The sequence below is a fragment of the Salmo salar genome, chromosome 09, assembly GCF_965601325.2.
Source record: "Salmo salar chromosome 09, fSalSal1, whole genome shotgun sequence".
Taxonomy (NCBI): Eukaryota; Metazoa; Chordata; class Actinopteri; order Salmoniformes; family Salmonidae; genus Salmo; species Salmo salar.
Window position 1 is genome coordinate 78,204,775 of NC_138299.1, and position 25,056 is coordinate 78,229,830.

Here is a 25,056-nt window from a genome sequence, read left to right on the forward strand (position 1 = left end):
AAGCAATTCAAAATCATGAGTAGCCAGCAGGTCAACCAATAGAGGCCAAGTCTTTGAGTGCATGCATCCTCCAAATATGGAGAGGGACAGTTCATGGCTTGATCAGGGGAAGGTGGCCAGATGGTTGATGAATAGTCTAGTTACGATCTTGTAGAGGGCTACTCTGCGAACCAGCCTGAGTCGTGTTGCTATTGGACTTCTCCTTCACAATGAGTAATGTAATGAAATGGTTGGATGGAAACGTGGTTAGTGTGCGTGAAGTTTAAAATCCATTCTATCATTACTAAATGTGTAAAGTTATATATTTTAACATGACTATTTTTTAACACAGAAAAAATACATTTGATGAATAACATATTTAATAAGTTGTCTTCCTCAAAGAGGGGGATGATGACGCAATCTTTGCCAGAGGGAGGGAATCTGATTTAATGGTCCTTGACTCGCGGCTCAGTCATTTTATTCAAGGGAAGTGGAGTTAGCCGTGAGTTAGCCTGCCCCGCAGCATGTTAGTTCTGAATAATTCGCTGCCATATAAATGTACCTGGCTAAAAGGTGAGCCACATTTGGATCACCGGTTATCCCAAATTGAGCTCACAGTTGACCAAAGTTACCTCGCCAACTCCTCAAACCTGCTTCGTAAAATACCCCTCTTAACTTGGTTTCATCTCGGTATTTTCAGTAAATCTTGCCATACAATTAGGCTATATTGTTCCCACAATGCTTCTTTGTGGATGGATGTCATTGGTTAATGTGGTTTTCTAATGTGGTGTACGCTTCAATATTACCACGTGGCGTCACTGTTGACCAGGCATTGAGATATTACATTCGAGTTTCGAGTCCCCTCCCAGTTTCACGGGGTGAGGAGATTTCTCCTGGCTTTGTTACAAAAAGAAGCAAGACAAGAGAGACGGTGGTTGGAGGCCAAAACATTTACCATGTTGTAATTCAGCTGGATTTGAGACATATTTTCTGTGCTTTGATTTTTTTTCTGATATTTCTATTTTTGCATCAATGCTCGGCACACGTTCGATGGAATGATGTCTTTACCGAACAGAAGGAGCTCTATTGTGACGTATGTAGTGCTTGTGCTGCTGGAGTGTTACTGGGAAGCGGTGTCTGCGCAGCTCTCCTATTCCGTCTCAGAGGAGGTAAACCCGGGGACTTCTGTGGGAAATATCGCTAAGGATCTAAACCTCAATGTCCAGGATTTGGAGTCGCGTATGTTTCAGATTGTCACCGGGTCCAAGAGAAAGTATTTCGAGGTAAATCTAAAGACTGGGGTTCTCTATGTGAATGAGAGGATAGACAGAGAGGAGCTCTGTGTGAAGGCTCCGAAATGTACAGTCAGTGTAGAGGCCGTTATAAACAGTCCGTTGAAGCTTTACCGTCTAGAAATCACTATTTTAGATGTTAATGATAATGCTCCGTCTTTTGCAGAGAAATCACAAAGTATGGACATTGCTGAGAGTACATTACCGGGAGCGAAATTCTCTCTTTTAGAAGCGTCTGATGTCGATGTTGGAAAGAATACTGTTAGCACATACAAGCTTAGTCCTAATGAATATTTCTCTCTTGATATTCACAAAGGAGGAGAGAGTGTGTCTGCTGAGTTAGTGCTGCAGAAAGCTTTAGACCGAGAGAAACAGCCCGTTATCCAGCTCACACTGACCGCTGTTGATGGAGGAAATCCACCGAAGTCTGGCACGTCAGAAATCAAAATAAATGTTTTAGATATTAATGATAACCGTCCCATATTCAGTAACTCGTTGTATAAGACTCGTGTTTTCGAGAACGTGCCCATAGGAACAACAGTAATAAATGTGAATGCAAATGATATCGATGAGGGCACAAACAGTGAAATAGTGTACTCTCTTAGAACTAAAGGCCAAGATCACATATTAGATAGATTTCAAATCGATTCTAAAACGGGAACAATAACAGTTAAAGGCACGGTTGATTTTGAGGAAAGTCCTGCCTTTGAGATTCATGCGCAGGCGAGTGACAGAGGCCAGCCCCCGATGGCAGCTCACTGTAAAGTGTTGGTAGAGGTGGTGGACCTCAACGACAATGCGCCTGAGATCACTGTGACGTCACTCTTAGACACAGTGAAGGAGAACGCCAAGATGGGCACTGCTATTGCTCTCGTGTCCGTCCTCGATAGAGATGGTGGCAAAAATGGAGAGGTTCATTGTGAGGTCAAGAATAAGGTCCCTTTTAAATTAGAGACAAACTACAAAAACTATTATTCTTTAGTGGTTGATGGACCTCTTGACAGAGAGAGCGCTTCTCAGTATAATGTCACCATCACAGCTACGGATGAAGGAACCCCGCCTCTCTCCAGCACCAGCGTTATTACAGTACACGTTTCTGATGTAAATGACAACGCTCCTCGCTTCTCAGAACCGGTGATTAATGTTTATGTGAAAGAGAACAGTCCGGTAGATGTCATTAAAACCGTGTCTGCACTTGATTCTGACGTCAATGAAAATGGCCAAGTGACCTACTCATTCTTAGAGAGTAACGGCAAATCAGCACCGCTGTCTACAATGGTCAATATAAACTCAGATACTGGAGATATAATCAGTCTGCAGTCTTTTAACTATGAGGAGATGAAAACTTTCCAGTTTAAAGTTCAGGCCACAGACTCTGGTGTTCCTCCACTCAGCAGCAACGTGACTGTGAACGTTTTTATCCTGGATGAGAATGACAACAGTCCTGGGATTCTCGCGCCCTATTCTGAACACGGCTCCGTTAACGCTGAGAACGTTCCCTATTCTGCTGAAGCGGGCTACTTTGTGGCCAAGATCAGGGCTGTAGACGCAGACTCTGGCTACAATGCGCTGCTTTCTTATCACATCTCTGAGCCCAAGGGAACCAACCTCTTCCGAATCGGAACCAGCACCGGGGAACTGAGGACTAAGAGGAGAATGAGTGACAATGACCTGAAAACTCACCCGTTGCTCGTGTTGGTTTCTGATAACGGAGAACCCTCACTGTCAGCGACTGTGTCTATTGATGTAGTGGTGGTTGAAAGTACAGGTGAAATCCAGACTCAGTTCAGAAATGTACCGAGAAAGGAGGAGAACTTCTCTGATTTAAACCTGTATTTGCTGATCGCCATTTCCTCGGTATCAGTGATATTTTTACTGAGCCTCATCAGTTTAATAGCTGTAAAATGCCACAGGACAGAGGACAGTTTCAGAAGGTACAGCGCCCCAATGATCACCACACACCCTGACGGAAGCTGGTCTTACTCTAAATCTACTCAGCAGTATGACGTGTGTTTCAGCTCAGACACACTGAAGAGTGACGTAGTGGTTTTCCCCGCTCCGTATCCACCTGCAGATGCAGAACTGATCAGTATTAATGGAAATGACACGTTTAACAGGACTCAGACGTTACCCAACAAAGAGGAGGTAAGAACTATAGTTTCACATTACCCAGAAATCCATCCTTTAGTTAGCCTGTTTTGTTGCTTTGTTGTTTTTCTCAATGTCTTTGGATGACGTTGAACTTTTCTTCTCTATCTCATTTGCATGTTCAGTTAAATAATAGTCATCTTCCTACCGGTTCAAGTTGGATAAATGCCGCGCTCTTTTGCTCGCTGTCAAGATGAACATATAGGCGCTGCCCATGGTTCTGAAATCTATCACGGTCTTGGCTACCTGCTTTTGCCTGTTGTTTCACGTAATGTACTGGATACGCTTTTGTTGCCCTGACTATGTGTTATATCTTTTCATATGAAACATCACATACATGTGTGTTCAGAAGTGATGGTCGTCATGCTTCTATTGTGTTTGGAAGGGTGTCATGGAAGGTATTGGGATCTTCTGAGTTACTGTAAGCTGGTACGTTCCCCACGTGGCGTCACTGTTGACCGTGCCATTGAGATATTATTTCGAGTCTCGAGGTCCCTCCCAGTTTCAAAGAGTGATGAGGTTTTTGGGGGCTTTGTTAAAAAGAGACGCCAGACGAGAGAGAGACGGTGGTCTCAGGCCATACCGGTGTTTACCGCTTACAAATTCAGCTGGATTTGATACATATATTTTCTATGCTAAGATTTTTTGAAGGATACTAATCTCTTTGGATCTATGCGTTGCTGACATTCGATGGAATGATGTCTTTACCGAACAGAAGGAGCTCTATTGTGACGTATGTAGTGCTTGTGCTGCTGGAGTGTTACTGGGAAGCGGTGTCTGGGCAGCTCTCCTATTCCGTCTCAGAGGAGGTAAACCCGGGGACTTCTGTGGGAAATATCGCTAAGGATCTAAATCTCAATGTCCAGGATTTGGAGTCGCGTATGTTTCAGATTGTCACCGGGTCCAAGAGAAAGTATTTCGAGGTAAATCTAAAGACTGGTGTTCTCTATGTGAATGAGAGGATAGACAGAGAGGAGCTCTGTGTGAAGGCTCCGAAATGTACAGTCAGTGTAGAGGCCGTTCTAAACAGTCCGTTGAAGCTTTACCGTCTAGAAATCACTATTTTAGATGTTAATGATAATGCTCCGTCTTTTAGTACGAAGTCACAGGTCTTAGATATTACAGAAAACACTTTACAAGGGGCGAGGTTCCCACTGTCTGAAGCGTCAGATGCCGATAGTGGTAAAAATGCATTGGGCACATATAAGGTGAGCACAAATGATTATTTTTCTTTAGCGGTGCATAAGGGAGGAGAGAGTGTGTCTGCTGAGTTAGTGCTGCAGAAAGCTTTAGACCGAGAGAAACAGCCCGTTATCCAGCTCACACTGACCGCTGTTGATGGTGGCAACCCACCGAGGTCGGCCACATCAGAGATTGTAGTTAATGTTTTGGACATCAATGATAACGCTCCAGTTTTTAGCAGTTATTTGTATAAGACTCGTGTTTTTGAAAACATTCCAATTGGCACGACAGTAATAACTCTGAATGCGACAGACGCAGACGAAGGAACAAATGGTGAAGTCGTTTACTCCCTAAGACAAAAAGACCAAGATTACGTGTTGAACATTTTTCAAATTAATCAACGGACTGGAGTGATAACAGTAAAAGGAAATATTGACTTCGAGAAAGACAATGCTTTTGAGCTCCGTATACAAGCTCATGACGGTGCACAACCCCCCATGACGTCTCACTCTAAATTATTGATAGAGGTTATGGATATGAATGACAATGCCCCTGAGATCTCTGTGACGTCACTCTTAGACACGGTGAAGGAGGACGCTAAGATGGCCACTGTCATCGCTCTAGTGTCAGTCCTCGATAAAGATGATGGCAAAAATGGAATAGTGAATTGTGATATTGTGAATAAAGTCCCATTTAAACTGGAGACAAACTATAAAAACTATTATTCATTAGTGGTCGACGGGCCTCTGGACAGGGAGAGCGCTTCACAGTATAATGTCACCATCACAGCTACTGATGAAGGGACCCCGCCTCTCTCCAGCACCAGCGTTATTACAGTACACGTTTCTGATGTAAATGACAACGCTCCTCGCTTCTCAGAACCCGTTATTAATGTTTATGTGAATGAGAACAGTCCGGTAGGAGACGTCATTTATACAATATCTGCTTTTGATCCAGATTCAGAAGAAAATGCAAAGATGACGTATTCGTTATTAGATAAAAGCGTTTCAGTATCATCATCTGTAAATATAAACTCGGATACTGGAGATATAATCAGTCTGCAGTCTTTTAACTATGAGGAGATCAAAACTTTCCAGTTTAAAGTTCAGGCCACAGACTCTGGTGTTCCTCCACTCAGCAGCAACGTGACTGTGAACGTTTTTATCCTGGATGAGAATGACAACAGTCCTGGGATTCTCGCGCCCTATTCTGAACACGGCTCCGTTAACGCTGAGAACGTTCCCTATTCTGCTGAAGCGGGCTACTTTGTGGCCAAGATCAGGGCTGTAGACGCCGACTCTGGCTACAATGCGCTGCTTTCTTATCACATCTCTGAGCCCAAGGGAACCAACCTCTTCCGAATCGGAACCAGCACCGGGGAACTGAGGACTAAGAGGAGAATGAGTGACAATGACCTGAAAACTCACCCGTTGCTCGTGTTGGTTTCTGATAACGGAGAACCCTCACTGTCAGCGACTGTCTCTATTGATGTAGTGGTGGTTGAAAGTACAGGTGAAATCCAGACTCAGTTCAGAAATGTACCGAGAAAGGAGGAGAACTTCTCTGATTTAAACCTGTATTTGCTGATCGCCATTTCCTCGGTATCAGTGATATTTTTACTGAGCCTCATCAGTTTAATAGCTGTAAAATGCCACAGGACAGAGGACAGTTTCAGAAGGTACAGCGCCCCAATGATCACCACACACCCTGACGGAAGCTGGTCTTACTCTAAATCTACTCAGCAGTATGACGTGTGTTTCAGCTCAGACACACTGAAGAGTGACGTAGTGGTTTTCCCCGCTCCGTATCCACCTGCAGATGCAGAACTGATCAGTATTAATGGAAATGACACGTTTAACAGGACTCAGACGTTACCCAACAAAGAGGAGGTAAGATCTATGGACAATTGTTTGCTTTTGTTTCTCAAAATGCAAGAAAGTTCCTTATTGTGGCAGTTGTCAAAATTACCGACATTTGGCAAAAGCTTATATGGTATCATGAGGTCAGTTAGTTTATATGGTAGTAGCTGTGTTGTAATATATCGTTTGAGAACATGTAATACATATTGGCTTGACGTCAGACGAATTGTTGTTTGGACATTGCTGTGAAAGTCCGGAATCTGTCAAAGTTGCTGAAATGGTTTTCATGGACAGAGGCCTATTTTGATACATGCTTTTCGTTGTTGAAAGTGCAATGCATTCACTCAAGTGATTTACGAAGTTTGTTTTGAAAGATGTGTATTTTTAATCTAACAATCCATTTGTATATTTTGTGATTCCGTTTCTTTTAAGTCGATCATACTTTATTTGGTTTCTTGACTGCTCGAAAGCTTTGATCATGTCCACTTTCAACTTCGCCACTGTGTACGACTATCACCACTCATTTGAAGTGTTCCCCATTCTTTGTTCCCACATCTGTACTACTGATCATGAGCACGTGTATTCAAATTGAACTATTTGATGCATGAAGGGATTGATTAACATTTGAGTCAACGTTGCTCGCTGGTTTCTCCCAGTTATCTTTTAATATGTGGTTACTATCGCAAAAAGTCATACTATGGTATATAAAATGAAACGAAACAAATAAATAGTAACACGTGGTGTCGCTATAGACCACAGATAGGAGAGAAGTCATTAATATTCTAAGACTCTAATTCTCTCTCTCTCTCAAAAAGAACTGCGTCAGCCACCAGTCTCGAGAGCTTTGTGAAGAGAAACTCGAATGGTGGTGAGACGGAGAGGGCTGGGCTGTACAGGATCTCTGGCTTATACCGGAATATTCGAGAGTTGTAATGGATACATGACCATTACTTGGATTCAGTTGTTTTGCCCAAGCAGCGATGGGTCGTCGAAGACATACAGAACGCGTTTGGATCCTGTGCGTCGCGTTGCTTTGTTTATTTGACTGGTCTGCAGCGCAGATCTCTTACTCCGTTTCAGAGGAGGTGGACAAAGGCACGTTTGTGGGGAATCTGGCTAAGGATTTAAACCTTAATGTTCAGGAACTGGAGTCGAGGGGTCTAAGGATTGTATCGGGACATAAGAAGAGGTATTTTGAGGCTAATTTGAAGACAGGAATTATGTTCGTTGAGGAGAGGATAGACAGAGAGGAGCTTTGTCCAAATACGGTGAAGTGCTCCTTAAATATAGAAGCCATATTGAGCCATCCTACTCAGCTCCACCGAGTTGAAATTGATATTTTAGACATAAATGATAATGTACCATCTTTCCTCGAAAGAATACATATACTTAATATCACCGAGGCGGCATTTCCTGGTGAGCGATATCCACTACCTATAGCGAATGACGCAGATACGGGCAGTAACTCCGTAAACAGCTACAAGCTGAGCCCGAATGAACACTTCTCCCTGGATGTACAGAGCGGTGGAGAGCAGAGTGTGTCTGCTGAGTTAGTGCTGCAGAAAGCTTTAGACCGAGAGAAACAGCCCGTTATCCAGCTCACACTGACCGCTGTAGATGGAGGAAAAATTCCTAGATCCGGGACATTACTGATCACAGTAAATGTGGAAGACGTTAATGATAATGCACCTTCATTTAGCAAACCACTTTATAAGGTTAGCGTTCCTGAAAACGTTTCATCTGGTACAGCAATAATAACTCTCACCGCGACGGATCTTGACGAGGGCGTAAATAGCGAGATTATGTACTCACTAATAGGTCGAGGTAGTTTAAGTCACTCCGATACATTTGCTATAAATTCAGATACAGGCATAATTACTGTTAAGAAAACTATGGACCATGAGGTAACTGCCGCCTATGAAATTCGGGCTGAGGCGACGGACCGAGGGCACACCGCACGGAAAACGTATTGCAAAGTGTTAGTAGAAGTTATTGATGTCAATGACAATGTCCCTGAAATATCAGTGACGTCCCTCATCAGCCCAGTCAAAGAGGATGCTGAGATAGGGACAGTGGTCGCCTTGGTGACAGTAACTGATAAAGACGGAGGTAAAAACGGCCTCACCAATTGTAAGCTTGTTGGATCTGTTCCTTTTAATTTGAGATCGAATTATAAAAACTATTATTCGTTAGTGGTCGACGGGCCTCTGGACAGGGAGAGCGCTTCTCAGTATAATGTCACCATCACAGCTACTGATGAAGGGACCCCGCCTCTCTCCAGCACCAGCGTTATTACAGTACACGTTTCTGATGTAAATGACAACGCTCCTCGCTTCTCAGAACCCGTTATTAATGTTTATGTGAAAGAGAACAGTCCGGTAGGAGACGTCATTTATACAATATCTGCTTTTGATCGAGATTCTGATGAAAATGCAAAGATGACGTATTCGTTATTAGATAAAAGCGTTTCAGTATCATCATCTGTAAATATAAACTCGGATACTGGAGATATAATCAGTCTGCAGTCTTTTAACTATGAGGAGATCAAAACTTTCCAGTTTAAAGTTCAGGCCACAGACTCTGGTGCTCCTCCACTCAGCAGCAACGTGACTGTGAACGTTTTTATCCTGGATGAGAATGACAACAGTCCTGGGATTCTCGCGCCCTATTCTGAACACGGCTCCGTTAACGCTGAGAACGTTCCCTATTCTGCTGAAGCGGGCTACTTTGTGGCCAAGATCAGGGCTGTAGACGCCGACTCTGGCTACAATGCGCTGCTTTCTTATCACATCTCTGAGCCCAAGGGAACCAACCTCTTCCGAATCGGAACCAGCAGCGGGGAACTGAGGACTAAGAGGAGAATGAGTGACAATGACCTGAAAACTCACCCGTTGCTCGTGTTGGTTTCTGATAACGGAGAACCCTCACTGTCAGCGACTGTGTCTATTGATGTAGTGGTGGTTGAAAGTACAGGTGAAATCCAGACTCAGTTCAGAAATGTACCGAGAAAGGAGGAGAACTTCTCTGATTTAAACCTGTATTTGCTGATCGCCATTTCCTCGGTATCAGTGATATTTTTACTGAGCCTCATCAGTTTAATAGCTGTAAAATGCCACAGGACAGAGGACAGTTTCAGAAGGTACAGCGCCCCAATGATCACCACACACCCTGACGGAAGCTGGTCTTACTCTAAATCTACTCAGCAGTATGACGTGTGTTTCAGCTCAGACACACTGAAGAGTGACGTAGTGGTTTTCCCCGCTCCGTATCCACCTGCAGATGCAGAACTGATCAGTATTAATGGAAATGACACGTTTAACAGGACTCAGACGTTACCCAACAAAGAGGAGGTAAGAGTAATACACTGCGCTAATATTTATGTGTTTAATTCATAGGTATGATACATGTGTTTTCATGGTTAATTTAGTGATTGATGTCATAAAATAATATAGATATATTAGCATAAATAGCTAGGTCAATGTGCAAAATAACCTTTCCGTGAAAGGGAGGTCACTGTCCATGGTGCTGAAACGGTCATTGGTCTTCTGTTTTGGGTGGTAAAGGACTATTTGGATTTTTGCTATTATGTATTGACAGTGGAATTGGACTGTTCTACTGATGTAAAAAGTTGATTTAAATATACATTTTTATCTCTCTACTTGTCTCCCCCTTGAAAACGACATCTGGCAGTTTCCTATATAGACAATCAAATTGGTTTATTCACTCACTAACAGCTGTCCTTATTACAAACCTTTATCAACAGTGTTTCTACCTAAGTACAGTCATTTCATCATGACATGTTCCCCAGTGTTTTTCACTTCACATTATGCAGTTCTTATCACGAGCACATGTATTCAAATTGGACGATATCACGTGATGGTTTCAGATTTGAGACATTGGTCACTGATTAATATACAGTTATATTTGGCATTTCCTGACTACCATCACAAAAGTCAGTGATATCAATAAAAACAATCAATAAGCAACGCATGGTGTCGCTGTAGACCACAGATCGGAGAGAAGTCACTGATAATCCAAGACTCCTCCTCTGAATAAAATACAATCGACGCCTGTCCCGAGCGCATTGTCATGAGAAACACTCGAATGATCGTGAGACGGATGGCTGGGTTGTGTGGATCTCTTTCATAACGGATTTTTCTGGTTTTAATGGATAGGCCCTATGTGACTTTAACTCTGATATAATTTGCTTTATACAAGCAGCGATGGGTCGTCGAAGACATACAGAACGCGTTTGGATCCTGTGCGTCGCGTTGCTTTGTTTATTTGACTGGTCTGCAGCGCAGATCTCTTACTCCGTTTCAGAGGAGGTGGACAAAGGCACGTTTGTGGGGAATCTGGCTAAGGATTTAAACCTTAATGTTCAGGAACTGGAGTCGAGGGGTCTGAGGATTGTATCGGGACACAGCAAGATGTATCTTGAGGCTAATTTGAAAACGGGGATTCTGTACGTTAACGAGAGAATTGACAGAGAGGAGCTTTGTCCAAATATGGTAAAGTGCTCTTTAAACATAGAGGCCATACTGAGCCATCCTATGCTTCTCCACCGTATTGAGGTGAATATTTTAGACATCAATGACAATGCGCCAGCCTTTGATGAAACATTGCACACATTTAATATATCTGAGTCATCATCAAAGGGCGAACGATATTTGCTTCCTCTCGCAGTTGACGCAGATACGGGCATTAACTCGGTAAACAGCTACAAGCTGAGCCCGAATGAACACTTCTCCCTGGATATACAGAGCGGTGGAGAGCAGAGTGTGTCTGCTGAGTTAGTGCTGCAGAAAGCTTTAGACCGAGAGAAACAGCCCGTTATAAAGCTCACACTGACCGCTGTAGATGGAGGAAAACCTCCTAGATCCGGGACGTTACAGATCATTGTTAACGTGATTGATGCAAATGATAATTCACCCACTTTTAGCAAACCGCTGTATAAAGTCCGAGTAAATGAAAATGCTCCGTTTGGAACTGTAGTCATAAAACTTATTGCCACAGATTTAGATGAAGGGGTTAACGGTAAGATTGAATATTCCTTTATCAAACGTGCGAACTTGAACCCGTCTGTTTTATTTGATATAAATTCAGAAACAGGTGAAATTATGGTCAGGGGGAATTTGGATTATGAGGGAAGTCCTGCATATGAAATTCGAGTGCAGGCGACAGACCAAGGCTCCTCCCCCCGTAGTGCACACGGTAAAGTGTTAGTTGAAGTTATTGATGTCAATGACAATGTCCCTGAAATATTGGTGACGTCACTCATGAGCCCAGTCAAAGAGGATGCTGAGATAGGGACAGTGGTCGCCTTGGTGACAGTAACTGATAAAGACGGAGGTAAAAACGGCCTCACCAATTGTAAGCTTGTTGGATCTGTTCCTTTTAATTTGAGATCGAACTACAAAAACTATTATTCCTTAGTGGTCGACGGGCCTCTGGACAGAGAGAGCGCTTCTCAGTATAATGTCACCATCACAGCTACTGATGAAGGGACCCCGCCTCTCTCCAGCACCAGCGTTATTACAGTACACGTTTCTGATGTAAATGACAACGCTCCTCGCTTCTCAGAACCCATTATTAATGTTTATGTGAAAGAGAACAGTCCGGTAGGAGACGTCATTTATACAATATCTGCTTTTGATCCAGATTCAGATGAAAATACGAAGATGACGTATTTGCTATTAGATAAAAGCGTTTCAATATCATCATCTGTAAATATAAACTCAGATACTGGAGATATAATCAGTCTGCAGTCTTTTAACTATGAGGAGATGAAAACTTTCCAGTTTAAAGTTCAGGCCACAGACTCTGGTGTTCCTCCACTCAGCAGCAACGTGACTGTGAACGTTTTTATCCTGGATGAGAATGACAACAGTCCTGGGATTCTCGCGCCCTATTCTGAACACGGCTCCGTTAACGCTGAGAACGTTCCCTATTCTGCTGAAGCGGGCTACTTTGTGGCCAAGATCAGGGCTGTAGACGCCGACTCTGGCTACAATGCGCTGCTTTCATATCACATCTCTGAGCCCAAGGGAACCAACCTCTTCCGAATCGGAACCAGCACCGGGGAACTGAGGACTAAGAGGAGAATGAGTGACAATGACCTGAAAACTCACCCGTTGCTCGTGTTGGTTTCTGATAACGGAGAACCCTCACTGTCAGCGACTGTGTCTATTGATGTAGTGGTGGTTGAAAGTACAGGTGAAATCCAGACTCAGTTCAGAAATGTACCGAGAAAGGAGGAGAACTTCTCTGATTTAAACCTGTATTTGTTGATCGCCATTTCCTCGGTATCAGTGATATTTTTACTGAGCCTCATCAGTTTAATAGCTGTAAAATGCCACAGGACAGAGGACAGTTTCAGAAGGTACAGCGCCCCAATGATCACCACACACCCTGACGGAAGCTGGTCTTACTCTAAATCTACTCAGCAGTATGACGTGTGTTTCAGCTCAGACACACTGAAGAGTGACGTAGTGGTTTTCCCCGCTCCGTATCCACCTGCAGATGCAGAACTGATCAGTATTAATGGAAATGACACGTTTAACAGGACTCAGACGTTACCCAACAAAGAGGAGGTAAGATCTATTGACTATTTTCTATTGAATTATATGTGAATTACTCCATTGAACTCCTTGCAGTCAAATAATATTGTTTTATAAGTTCCTCTTACCTTGAAAAAAGCCATCCATCCACTCGAGAGTTGTCACATTGGTTTTGTTTTGCATTGTGCGTCTGGCCTTCATTCTTCATTGAGCGAGTTTTGCTGTCCGTGGTCCTGAAAGCATGCTATACTTCAGAGCTGAGGATTCGTATTAATGATCTATAAGATATGATTGGACTTCTACGGCGCGGTACAATAGTGTTGCGCTTCAGGGATGTGTAATCTGAATGTGAAATCTGTCAGATCAGATTCCACATTGTATGTAGGCTATTTTGAGAAAATAGACAGGAGTGTATACAATGTATGGGAAATATTCAGTTACATCATGTTGCAGCTTAATCATACAGCTACAGGATTACCATTGACGTTGTCAGCCTAAAGGTCCGTGCTGTATATTTATCCATTTCAAAGTGTATATTTCTTCCCTGAGGTGAAGTATTACTAAGTGCTGTCCATGGTGCTGCAGCCGTTGTTGCTCTTTGCTAATTAGGGGCAGTGTTCTTTTTGGATGGATTCTTGTCACTGGTGTAATGGAATAGATGCTAAGTGGAATTTACGTTAGAGAAAAGTGTTTCAGCAATCTTGACAATATCACAATGTTAACCTCTTGAGCTTTGTACATCAAAGTGTGTATTTGTTATGGCTTCTGTCATTGTTATCAAAGCATGACTATCTGAACATATATTTCATTATGTTAGGTTGACTTGCCTTCACCTACTTTCCCTGTGTTTTGCCATGAGAAGAACGCGTGTCCTTTTAATAAACAGGATGTTGGAGTTTATCATCGTATTCTAAAAACAAGTGAAATAATAGGCCAACGGTCTAATTGTCCATGAGTAATATAAACTATGTGTAACAGTAACACATGGTGTCGCTGTAGACCACAGAAATGAATGTAGTCACATATTCTATGACTCCTCCTCTCTGAATGAGAATAAGACTTGCGTCATCAGTCCCGAGCGCTTTGTCGAAAGAAACACTCGATTGGTGGTGAGACGGAAATGGCTGGGCTGTTCACGGTCTCTATAACGGATTTTTTAGTTTTGAAGCATATGCCACTATTTTCTGTTGGATTTATTAATCTTGTACAAGCAGCGATGGGTCGTCGAAGACAAAGAGAACGCGTTTGGATCCTGTGCGTCGCGTTGCTTTGTTTATTTGACTGGTCTGCAGCGCAGATCTCTTACTCCGTTTCAGAGGAGGTGGACAAAGGCACGTTTGTGGGGAATCTGGCTAAGGATTTAAACCTTAATGTTCAGGAACTGGAGTCGAGGGGTCTAAGGATTGTATCAGGACAGAGTAAGAGGTATTTTGAGGCGAATTTGAAAACGGGGATTCTGTACGTTAACGAGAGGATAGACCGAGAGGAGCTTTGTCCGAATATGGTAAAGTGCTCTTTAAACATACAGGCCATATTGAGCCATCCTATGCTTCTCCACCGTATTGAGGTGAATATTATTGATATTAACGACAATGCTCCGTCTTTTCTTGAAAAAATACATCATTTGAATGTTACTGAATTAGCTTCTCCCGGTGAGAGATACCTGCTACCGATACCGAATGACGCAGATACGGGCAGTAACTCGGTAAACAGCTACAAGCTGAGCCCGAATGAACACTTCTCCCTGGATGTACAGAGCGGTGGAGAGCAGAGTGTGTCTGCTGAGTTAGTGCTGCAGAAAGCTTTAGACCGAGAGAAACAGCCCGTTATCCAGCTCACACTGACCGCTGTAGATGGAGGAAAACCTCCTAGATCCGGGACTTTACAGATCATTGTCAACGTAATAGATGTCAATGATAATTCTCCAATTTTTTCCCGGCCGCTTTATAAAGTACGTGTCCATGAAAATGCACATTTTGGGACAGCTGTTCTAACTCTCTTTGCAACAGATTTAGACGAGGGCGTAAATAGTAAAATAGTGTACTCTTTCTTTAAACGGGGTAATTGGGACCCATCCATTATGTTTAGCATCAATTCAGACACGGGTGAACTTACAATAAAAGGGAATTTGGATTATGAAGAAAGTCCTTCATACGAAATAAGAGTTCAAGCGACTGATCAAGGGCATTCTCGTCGTAGCACACACGGTAAAGTGTTAGTTGAAGTTATTGATGTCAATGACAATTCCCCAGAAATCTCAGTAACGTCACTCATGAGTCCAGTGAAAGAGGATGCCGAGATAGGGACAGTGGTCGCCTTAGTGACAGTGACAGATAAAGATAGTAGTAAAAATGGCATCACCAACTGTAAACTTACTGGGTCTGTTCCTTTTAAACTGAAGTCGAATTATAAAAACGATTATTCTTTAGTGGTCGACGGGCCTCTGGACAGGGAGAGCGCTTCTCAGTATAATGTCACCATCACAGCTACTGATGAAGGGACCCCGCCTCTCTCCAGCACCAGCGTTATTACAGTACACGTTTCTGATGTAAATGACAACGCTCCTCGCTTCTCAGAACCGGTGATTCATGTTTATGTGAAAGAGAACAGTCCGGTAGGAGACGTCATTTATACAATTTATGCATTTGATACAGATTCAGATGAAAACGCAAAGATGACGTATTCATTATTAGATAAAAGTGTTTCAATATCATCATCTGTAAATATAAACTCAGATACTGGAGATATAATCAGTCTGCAGTCTTTTAACTATGAGGAGATGAAAACTTTCCAGTTTAAAGTTCAGGCCACAGACTCTGGTGTTCCTCCACTCAGCAGCAACGTGACTGTGAACGTTTTTATCCTGGATGAGAATGACAACAGTCCTGGGATTCTCGCGCCCTATTCTGAACACGGCTCCGTTAACGCTGAGAACGTTCCCTATTCTGCTGAAGCGGGCTACTTTGTGGCCAAGATCAGGGCTGTAGACGCCGACTCTGGCTACAATGCGCTGCTTTCTTATCACATCTCTGAGCCCAAGGGAACCAACCTCTTCCGAATCGGAACCAGCACCGGGGAACTGAGGACTAAGAGGAGAATGAGTGACAATGACCTGAAAACTCACCCGTTGCTCGTGTTGGTTTCTGATAACGGAGAACCCTCACTGTCAGCGACTGTGTCTATTGATGTAGTGGTGGTTGAAAGTACAGGTGAAATCCAGACTCAGTTCAGAAATGTACCGAGAAAGGAGGAGAACTTCTCTGATTTAAACCTGTATTTGCTGATCGCCATTTCCTCGGTATCAGTGATATTTTTACTGAGCCTCATCAGTTTAATAGCTGTAAAATGCCACAGGACAGAGGACAGTTTCAGAAGGTACAGCGCCCCAATGATCACCACACACCCTGACGGAAGCTGGTCTTACTCTAAATCTACTCAGCAGTATGACGTGTGTTTCAGCTCAGACACACTGAAGAGTGACGTAGTGGTTTTCCCCGCTCCGTATCCACCTGCAGATGCAGAACTGATCAGTATTAATGGAAATGACACGTTTAACAGGACTCAGACGTTACCCAACAAAGAGGAGGTAAGATTTATACATAACTGGGCCGATTTTGGTTTTTAATTATCAATGTTTTACTCTTTTGAACTTGCAGTCAAATAATATTGTTTTCTAAGTTCATGTTACTTCAAAAACGTCCCTCTACTCGAGAGTTGTCACATTGGCTTTGTTTTGCACTGTGCGCATGACCTCTTTGTCTAACTGAACTAGTGTTGCTGTCCATGGTTCTGAAAGCGGGCTAAACTTCAGAGCTGAAGGATTCGTGCCAAGCGTTCAATGCTCTTTGCTCTTTGACCCTCATAACTCAACTCTGAAACTCGAAGCATGTTCCACTGCATTTTTCATTGTCCCCCTCTAATCAGGGACTGATTTAGACCAGGGTTCACCAGGTGTGTGCAATTTATTATCAGGTAGAACAGAAAAGCAGCATGCTCTGGACCCCGGGTAAGAGTTGAATACCTCTGCTCTATGACATATGAATGGCTTTCTCTGACGCTGTGGTCGGGTACTGTAGTAAGTATAGTATTGTGAGAAAATAGGCAGAACCTTCTACGACGTATAGGAAATACACATCCATCATGTTACAGATGAATAATATAGGCTACTCAATTACACTTAACATTGTCAGTTTAAATGGTGCATACTTTATCTTCATCCATTTCAACAGTAAATATTTGTTTACAAAGTTGAGGAGGAAGTGGTGAACGTTGAGGAAGTGGTGAAATCGTACCGTGTGCTGTCCATGGTGCTGAAACCATTATGGCTCTCTGCTGGTGGGGGCAGGCAGTGTTCTTTTTAGATGAATACTTCTCACTGGTGTAATGAAAAAGATTCAACGTGGACGTTAACGTTTGAGAATTGTGTATTTGCCGTCTTGACAGTATCACACTGTTAACTCCTTGAGCTTTGTACATCAATGTGTGTCTTTGTTATGGCTTTTGTCATTGTTATCAAAACATGACTGTCTGAAAATCTATTTAGTTATGTTAGGTTGACTGTTCTTCATCTACTTTCCCTGTGTTTTGCATTGAATAGAATTGTTGTCCTTTCAAATGCACGGGCATTCCGGGTGTAGATGTCCAACACGATGTGGTCTACTGCAGTTTCTCAGTATTCTAACAAGTCAAATAATCAGCCTGGTTACTAGAAACAGACATCGATAGTATACACCCGTATTTTACGTTGGTAATATAGACTATGTACAACAGTAACACATGGTGTCGCTGTAGACCACAGAAATGAATGTCGTCGCCGATATTCTAGGACTCCTCCTCTCTGAATGAGATAGAGACGGGTGTCACCAGTCCAGACAGCTTTGTGAAGAGAAACACTTGAATAGTGGCGAGACGGAGAGGGCCGGGCAGCAGGCTAGTACAGGATCTATCTTACAGGTTCTGAAGGCTTGATGGATATTTCAATATATTCTACTTGAATAAGTAGTTGCTTTATACAAGCAGCGATGGGTCGTCGAAGACAAAGAGAACGCGTTTGGATCCTGTGCGTCGCGTTGCTTTGTTTATTTGACTGGTCTGCAGCGCAGATCTCTTACTCCGTTTCAGAGGAGGTGGACAAAGGCACGTTTGTGGGGAATCTGGCTAAGGATTTAAACCTTAATGTTCAGGAACTGGAGTCGAGGGGTCTAAGGATTGTATCGGGACAGAGTAAGAGGTATTTTGAGGCGAATTTAAAAACGGGGATTCTGTACGTTAACGAGAGGATAGACCGAGAGGAGCTTTGTCCGATTACGGTAAAGTGCTCTTTAAACATACAGGCCATACTGAGGGATCCAATGCAGCTCCACCGCATTGAGGTGAATATTTTAGATACAAATGACAATGCGCCGATCTTCCTTGAACAATATCACACGTTTAACATTTCGGAATTATCTTCACCTGGAGATAGATATCCATTACCGATAGGTAATGACGCAGATACGGGCAGCAACTCGGTAAACAGCTACAAGCTGAGCCCGAATGAACACTTCTCCCTGGATGTACAGAGCGGTGGAGAGCAGAGTGTGTCTGCTGAGTTAGTGCTGCAGAAAGCTTTAGACCGAGAGAAACAGCCCGTTATCCAGCTCACACTGACCGCTGTAGATGGAGGAAAACCTCCTAGATCCGGGACGTTACAGATCATTGTCAACGTAATAGATGTCAATGATAACACGCCAACATTTGCTAAACCACTTTACAAGGTCCGTGTTAATGAAAATGTATCTTTAGGGACAAAAATATTAAAGCTGGAAGCTACAGATTTAGACCAGGGTGTGAATAGTGAACTTGTTTATTCATTTAGCAAACGTGGTAGTGTTAACTCGGCCGATGTGTTTTCTATAGATCAACAAAGTGGCGAAATTACTGTAAAATCTGAATTGGATCATGAACAAAACGCAGCATATGAGCTACGTGTGCAAGCTACGGACCAAGGTCATTCACCTCGTAGTGGTTATTCTAAAGTGTTAGTTGAAGTTATTGATGTCAATGACAATGTTCCTGAGGTGTCCGTGACGTCACTCATGAGCCCTATCAAGGAGGATGCTGAGATAGGGACAGTGGTGGCCTTGATGACAGTAACTGATATGGACGGAGGTAAAAACGGACTTACCAACTGTAAGATTGTTGGGTCTGTTCCTTTTAAACTAAAGTCAAACTACAAAAACGATTATTCTTTAGTGGTCGACGGGCCTCTGGACAGGGAGAGCGCTTCTCAGTATAATGTCACCATCACAGCTACTGATGAAGGGACCCCGCCTCTCTCCAGCACCAGCGTTATTACAGTACACGTTTCTGATGTAAATGACAACGCTCCTCGCTTCTCAGAACCCATTATTAATGTTTATGTGAAAGAGAACAGTCCTGTAGGTGACGTCATTTATACAATATCTGCTTTTGATCCAGATTCAGATGAAAATACGAAGATGACGTATTCGTTATTAGATAAAAGTGTTTCAGTATCATCATCTGTAAATATAAACTCGGATACTGGAGATATAATCAGTCTACAGTCTTTTAACTATGAGGAGATCAAGACTTTCCAGTTTAAAGTTCAGGCCACAGACTCTGGTGCTCCTCCACTCAGCAGCAACGTGACTGTGAACGTTTTTATCCTGGATGAGAATGACAACAGTCCTGGGATTCTCGCGCCCTATTCTGAACACGGCTCCGTTAACGCTGAGAACGTTCCCTATTCTGCTGAAGCGGGCTACTTTGTGGCCAAGATCAGGGCTGTAGACGCCGACTCTGGCTACAATGCGCTGCTTTCTTATCACATCTCTGAGCCCAAGGGAACCAACCTCTTCCGAATCGGAACCAGCACCGGGGAACTGAGGACTAAGAGGAGAATGAGTGACAATGACCTGAAAACTCACCCTCTGGTCGTGTTGGTTTCTGATAACGGAGAACCCTCACTGTCAGCGACTGTGTCTATTGATGTAGTGGTGGTTGAAAGTACAGGTGAAATCCAGACTCAGTTCAGAAATGTACCGAGAAAGGAGGAGAACTTCTCTGATTTAAACCTGTATTTGTTGATCGCCATTTCCTCGGTATCAGTGATATTTTTACTGAGCCTCATCAGTTTAATAGCTGTAAAATGCCACAGGACAGAGGACAGTTTCAGAAGGTACAGCGCCCCAATGATCACCACACACCCTGACGGAAGCTGGTCTTACTCTAAATCTACTCAGCAGTATGACGTGTGTTTCAGCTCAGACACACTGAAGAGTGACGTAGTGGTTTTCCCCGCTCCGTATCCACCTGCAGATGCAGAACTGATCAGTATTAATGGAAATGACACGTTTAACAGGACTCAGACGTTACCCAACAAAGAGGAGGTAAGATCTACACCTAAACGGGCCTATTTTCTATAAAACTGTACTGCATCTATATTCATCTATTGAACGCCTTGCATTCAAATAATATGCATTTCTCAGTTTCTCTTACCTTGAAATCAGACATCCGAGATTAGTCCCATTGGATGTGTTTTACACTCCGCCTATGGCCTACTGTAGGGATCATCAACTAGATTCAGCCTCTGGACGATTTTGTTACTTGATCGGACGATCGGGGGCCGGATCAAAATTAGCAATAAGGCCTGAGGGGGTGTGGTATATGGCCAATATACCAAGGCTAAGGGCTGTTCTTATGCACGTCCCAACGCTAAGTGCCTGGATACAGCCCTTAACCGTGGTATATTGGCCATGTGCCACAAACCCCCAAGGTGCCGTATTGCTTTTATAAACTGGTTACCAATGTAATTAGAGCTGTAAAAATAAATTTTTTGTCATACCCGTGGTAGTATACGGACTGATTTACCACGGCTGTCAGCCAATCAGTATTCAGGGCTCGAACCTGCCATTTATGATTGCAAATAATTTGTAGATTGCATATTGACTGCAACTAGCCCAAACAGATGTAATGTTTGACTGAAACATAATCACTTCAAACCTTGCTTACATTTGTATACGGTCACGTCTCTCTAGTATGTGTGAGAATACATTTCCAAAATTGGAATCACTTGGAGCTCATTTCCTGTCGTTACAGTCTTTTATGTCCAACAAATGAAAATGTGAAGAAAAAAGAAAAGCTCAGGAAGCTTGCCGGGACAACTAAAACCAACAGTTGGGGTACCCTGGTCTACTGGCTTGATAGAGCGAGTGTTGCTGTCCATGGTTCTGAAAGCGAGCTAAACTTCAACGCTGAAGATTCGCGCCTGGTGTTCAATGCGCTATAACGTATGAATGGATTTCTATGACGCTGTACAATAGTTTTGTGCTTCAGGAATGTTTTAATATGTCACATCCCAGAAAAGTTGTATGTAGTGTATTTTGAGAAAATAGCCAGGAAGGTTTACAACGAATGGATAAATACAGAGTTGCATCATGTTGCAGCTTAATCTTATAGGCTAAACAATTGCCATTGACATTGTAATCTTAAAGGTCCGTGCTGTATATTTATCAATTTCAACCGTGTCTACTTGTTTCCGAAGCTGAAATCTTACTAAGTGCTGTCCATGGTGCTGCAGCCGTTGTTGCTCTTTGCTAACTTGTCACTGGTGTAATGGAACAGATGCTAAGTGGAATTTACGTTAGAGAAAAGTGTTTCAGCAATCTTGACAATATCACAATGTTAACCTCTTGAGCTTTGTACATCAATGTCCTTTTTGCATCTTCACTCGTCCTTGATTGTTATGGCTTCTGTCATTGTTATCAGAACATGACAATCTGAATATTTATTTCATTAGATTAGGTTGGCATTTCTTCACCTACTTTCCCTGTCTTTTTGCATTGAATAGAACGTTGTTCCGTTTAACACACATGCATGTTGGGTAGTGAATATCCAACACGATGTTGTCTACTGGAGTTTGTCTCAATATTCTAACAAGTGAAACGATAATAACACGTGAAATAGTATACATTCTTATTTTACATGAGTAATATAGACTATGTACAACATTACACATGGTGTCGCTGTAGACCACAGAAATGAATGTAGTCGCTTATATTCTATGACTCCTCCTCTCTGAATGAGAAAAAGACTTGCGTCATCAGTCCCGAGCGCTTTGTCGAAAGAAACACTCGATTGGTGGTGAGACGGAAATGGCTGGGCTGTTCACGGTCTCTATAACGGATTTTTTAGGTTTCAATGATATGTGACTATTTACTATTGGATTTATTCATATTGTACAAGCAGCGATGGGTCGTCGAAGACATACAGAACGCGTTTGGATCCTGTGCGTCGCGTTGCTTTGTTTATTTGACTGGTCTGCAGCGCAGATCTCTTACTCCGTTTCAGAGGAGGTGGACAAAGGCACGTTTGTGGGGAATCTCGCTAAGGATTTAAACCTTAATGTTCAGGAACTGGAGTCGAGGGGTCTGAGGATTGTATCAGGACAGAGTAAGAGGTATTTTGAGGCAAATTTGAAAACAGGGATTCTGTATGTAAATGAGAGGATAGACCGAGAGGAGCTTTGTCCGAATACGGTAAAGTGCTCTTTAAACATACAGGCCATACTGAGCCATCCTATGCTTCTCCACCGTATTGATGTGACTATTTTAGACATCAATGACAATGCACCATCATTCATCGAGAAATTGCATATACTCAACATAGCTGAATCTTCCATTCCTGGTGAGCGATATCCGCTACCGATAGCGAATGACGCAGATACGGGCAGTAACTCGGTAAAAAGCTACAAGCTGAGCCCGAATGAACACTTCTCCCTGGATGTACAGAGCGGTGGAGAGCAGAGTGTGTCTGCTGAGTTAGTGCTGCAGAAAGCTTTAGACCGAGAGAAACAGCCCGTTATCCAGCTCACACTGACCGCTGTAGATGGAGGAAAACCTCCTAGATCCGGGACGTTACTTATAATTATCAATGTGCAAGACGTTAACGATAATATTCCAGTTTTTAACAAACAGCTTTACAAATTTCGTGTTACTGAGAACGTGCGATTTGGTACTATTGTTGCAACACTCAATGCCACAGATTTAGATGAGGGAATTAACAGTGAAATAGAATATTCTCTTATTGGTCGCGGGAGTTCAAACACCCCGGATGTTTTTACCGTTAACTCTGAAACTGGAGAAGTTACTGTGAAGGGGAGTATAGATTACGAGATTAACTCCGCTTTTGAGATTCGTGTTCAAGCTAAAGACAAAGGCACTCCACCTCGTAGCACACACTGTAAAGTATTAGTTGAAGTTATTGATGTCAATGACAATTCTCCAGAAATCTCAGTAACGTCACTCATGAGTCCAGTGAAAGAGGATGCCGAGATAGGGACAGTGGTCGCCTTAGTGACAGTGACAGATAAAGATAGTAGTAAAAATGGCATCACCAACTGTAAACTTACTGGGTCTGTTCCTTTTAAACTGAAGTCGAATTATAAAAACGATTATTCTTTAGTGGTCGACGGGCCTCTGGACAGAGAGAGCGCTTCTCAGTATAATGTCACCATCACAGCTACTGATGAAGGGACCCCGCCTCTCTCCAGCACCAGCGTTATTACTGTACAAGTTTCTGATGTAAATGACAACGCTCCTCGCTTCTCAGAACCCGTTATTAATGTTTATGTGAAAGAGAACAGTCCGGTAGGAGACGTCATTTATACAATATCTGCTTTTGATCCAGATTCAGATGAAAATATAAAGATGACGTATTCGTTATTAGATAAAAGCGTTTCAATATCATCATCCGTAAATATAAACTCGGATACTGGAGATATAATCAGTCTGCAGTCTTTTAACTATGAGGAGATCAAAACTTTCCAGTTTAAAGTTCAGGCCACAGACTCTGGTGCTCCTCCACTCAGCAGCAACGTGACTGTGAACGTTTTTATCCTGGATGAGAATGACAACAGTCCTGGGATTCTCGCGCCCTATTCTGAACACGGCTCCGTTAACGCTGAGAACGTTCCCTATTCTGCTGAAGCGGGCTACTTTGTGGCCAAGATCAGGGCTGTAGACGCCGACTCTGGCTACAATGCGCTGCTTTCTTATCACATCTCTGAGCCCAAGGGAACCAACCTCTTCCGAATCGGAACCAGCACCGGGGAACTGAGGACTAAGAGGAGAATGAGTGACAATGACCTGAAAACTCACCCGTTGCTCGTGTTGGTTTCTGATAACGGAGAACCCTCACTGTCAGCGACTGTGTCTATTGATGTAGTGGTGGTTGAAAGTACAGGTGAAATCCAGACTCAGTTCAGAAATGTACCGAGAAAGGAGGAGAACTTCTCTGATTTAAACCTGTATTTGCTGATCGCCATTTCCTCGGTATCAGTGATATTTTTACTGAGCCTCATCAGTTTAATAGCTGTAAAATGCCACAGGACAGAGGACAGTTTCAGAAGGTACAGCGCCCCAATGATCACCACACACCCTGACGGAAGCTGGTCTTACTCTAAATCTACTCAGCAGTATGACGTGTGTTTCAGCTCAGACACACTGAAGAGTGACGTAGTGGTTTTCCCCGCTCCGTATCCACCTGCAGATGCAGAACTGATCAGTATTAATGGAAATGACACGTTTAACAGGACTCAGACGTTACCCAACAAAGAGGAGGTAAGAACTATAGTTTCACATTACCCAGAAATCCATCCTTTAGGTAGCCTGTTTTGTTGCTTTGTTGTTTTTCTCAATGTCTTTGGATGACGTTGAACTTTTCTTCTCTATCTCATTTGCATGTTCAGTTAAATAATAGTCATCTTGCTGCCGGTTCAAGTTGGATAAATGCCGCGCTCTTTTGCTCGCTGTCAAGATGAACATATAGGCGCTGCCCATGGTTCTGAAATCTATCACGGTCTTGGCTACCTGCTTTTGCCTGTTGTTTCACGTAATGTACTGGATACGCTTTTGTTGCCCTGACTATGTGTTATATCTTTTCATATGAAACATCACATACATGTGTGTTCAGAAGTGATGGTCGTCATGCTTCTATTGACTATTTTCTATTGAATTATATCGGTATTTCTTCTGC

General features: G+C 42.9%; 3 protein-coding genes and 5 pseudogenes across 6 annotated transcripts in view; all 8 read left to right on the forward strand.

Annotated features, from left to right (window-relative positions):
* Positions 1 to 25,056, forward strand: part of LOC106611843 (protocadherin alpha-C2) — a 199,269-nt gene that overhangs the window by 95,861 nt on the left and 78,352 nt on the right. The gene's annotated exons all lie outside the window — the stretch shown is intronic.
* Positions 839 to 3,506, forward strand: LOC106611689 (protocadherin alpha-3 pseudogene; annotated as a pseudogene).
* Positions 3,966 to 7,393, forward strand: LOC106611688 (protocadherin alpha-8 pseudogene; annotated as a pseudogene).
* LOC106611687 (protocadherin alpha-8-like) lies at positions 7,305 to 9,855 on the forward strand. Its single transcript, XM_014212139.3, has one exon. The coding sequence runs from the start codon at positions 7,441 to 7,443 to the stop codon at positions 9,853 to 9,855; it is 2,415 nt and encodes an 804-aa protein (XP_014067614.3). The 5' UTR covers positions 7,305 to 7,440.
* Positions 10,551 to 13,092, forward strand: LOC106611686 (protocadherin alpha-8 pseudogene; annotated as a pseudogene).
* Positions 14,119 to 16,648, forward strand: LOC106611685 (protocadherin alpha-3 pseudogene; annotated as a pseudogene).
* LOC123744652 (protocadherin alpha-8 pseudogene) lies at positions 17,871 to 20,447 on the forward strand (annotated as a pseudogene).
* On the forward strand, positions 22,142 to 25,020 carry LOC123744648 (protocadherin alpha-2-like). The gene has a single exon (XM_045723988.2). The coding sequence runs from the start codon at positions 22,272 to 22,274 to the stop codon at positions 24,729 to 24,731; it is 2,460 nt and encodes an 819-aa protein (XP_045579944.2). The 5' UTR covers positions 22,142 to 22,271; the 3' UTR covers positions 24,732 to 25,020.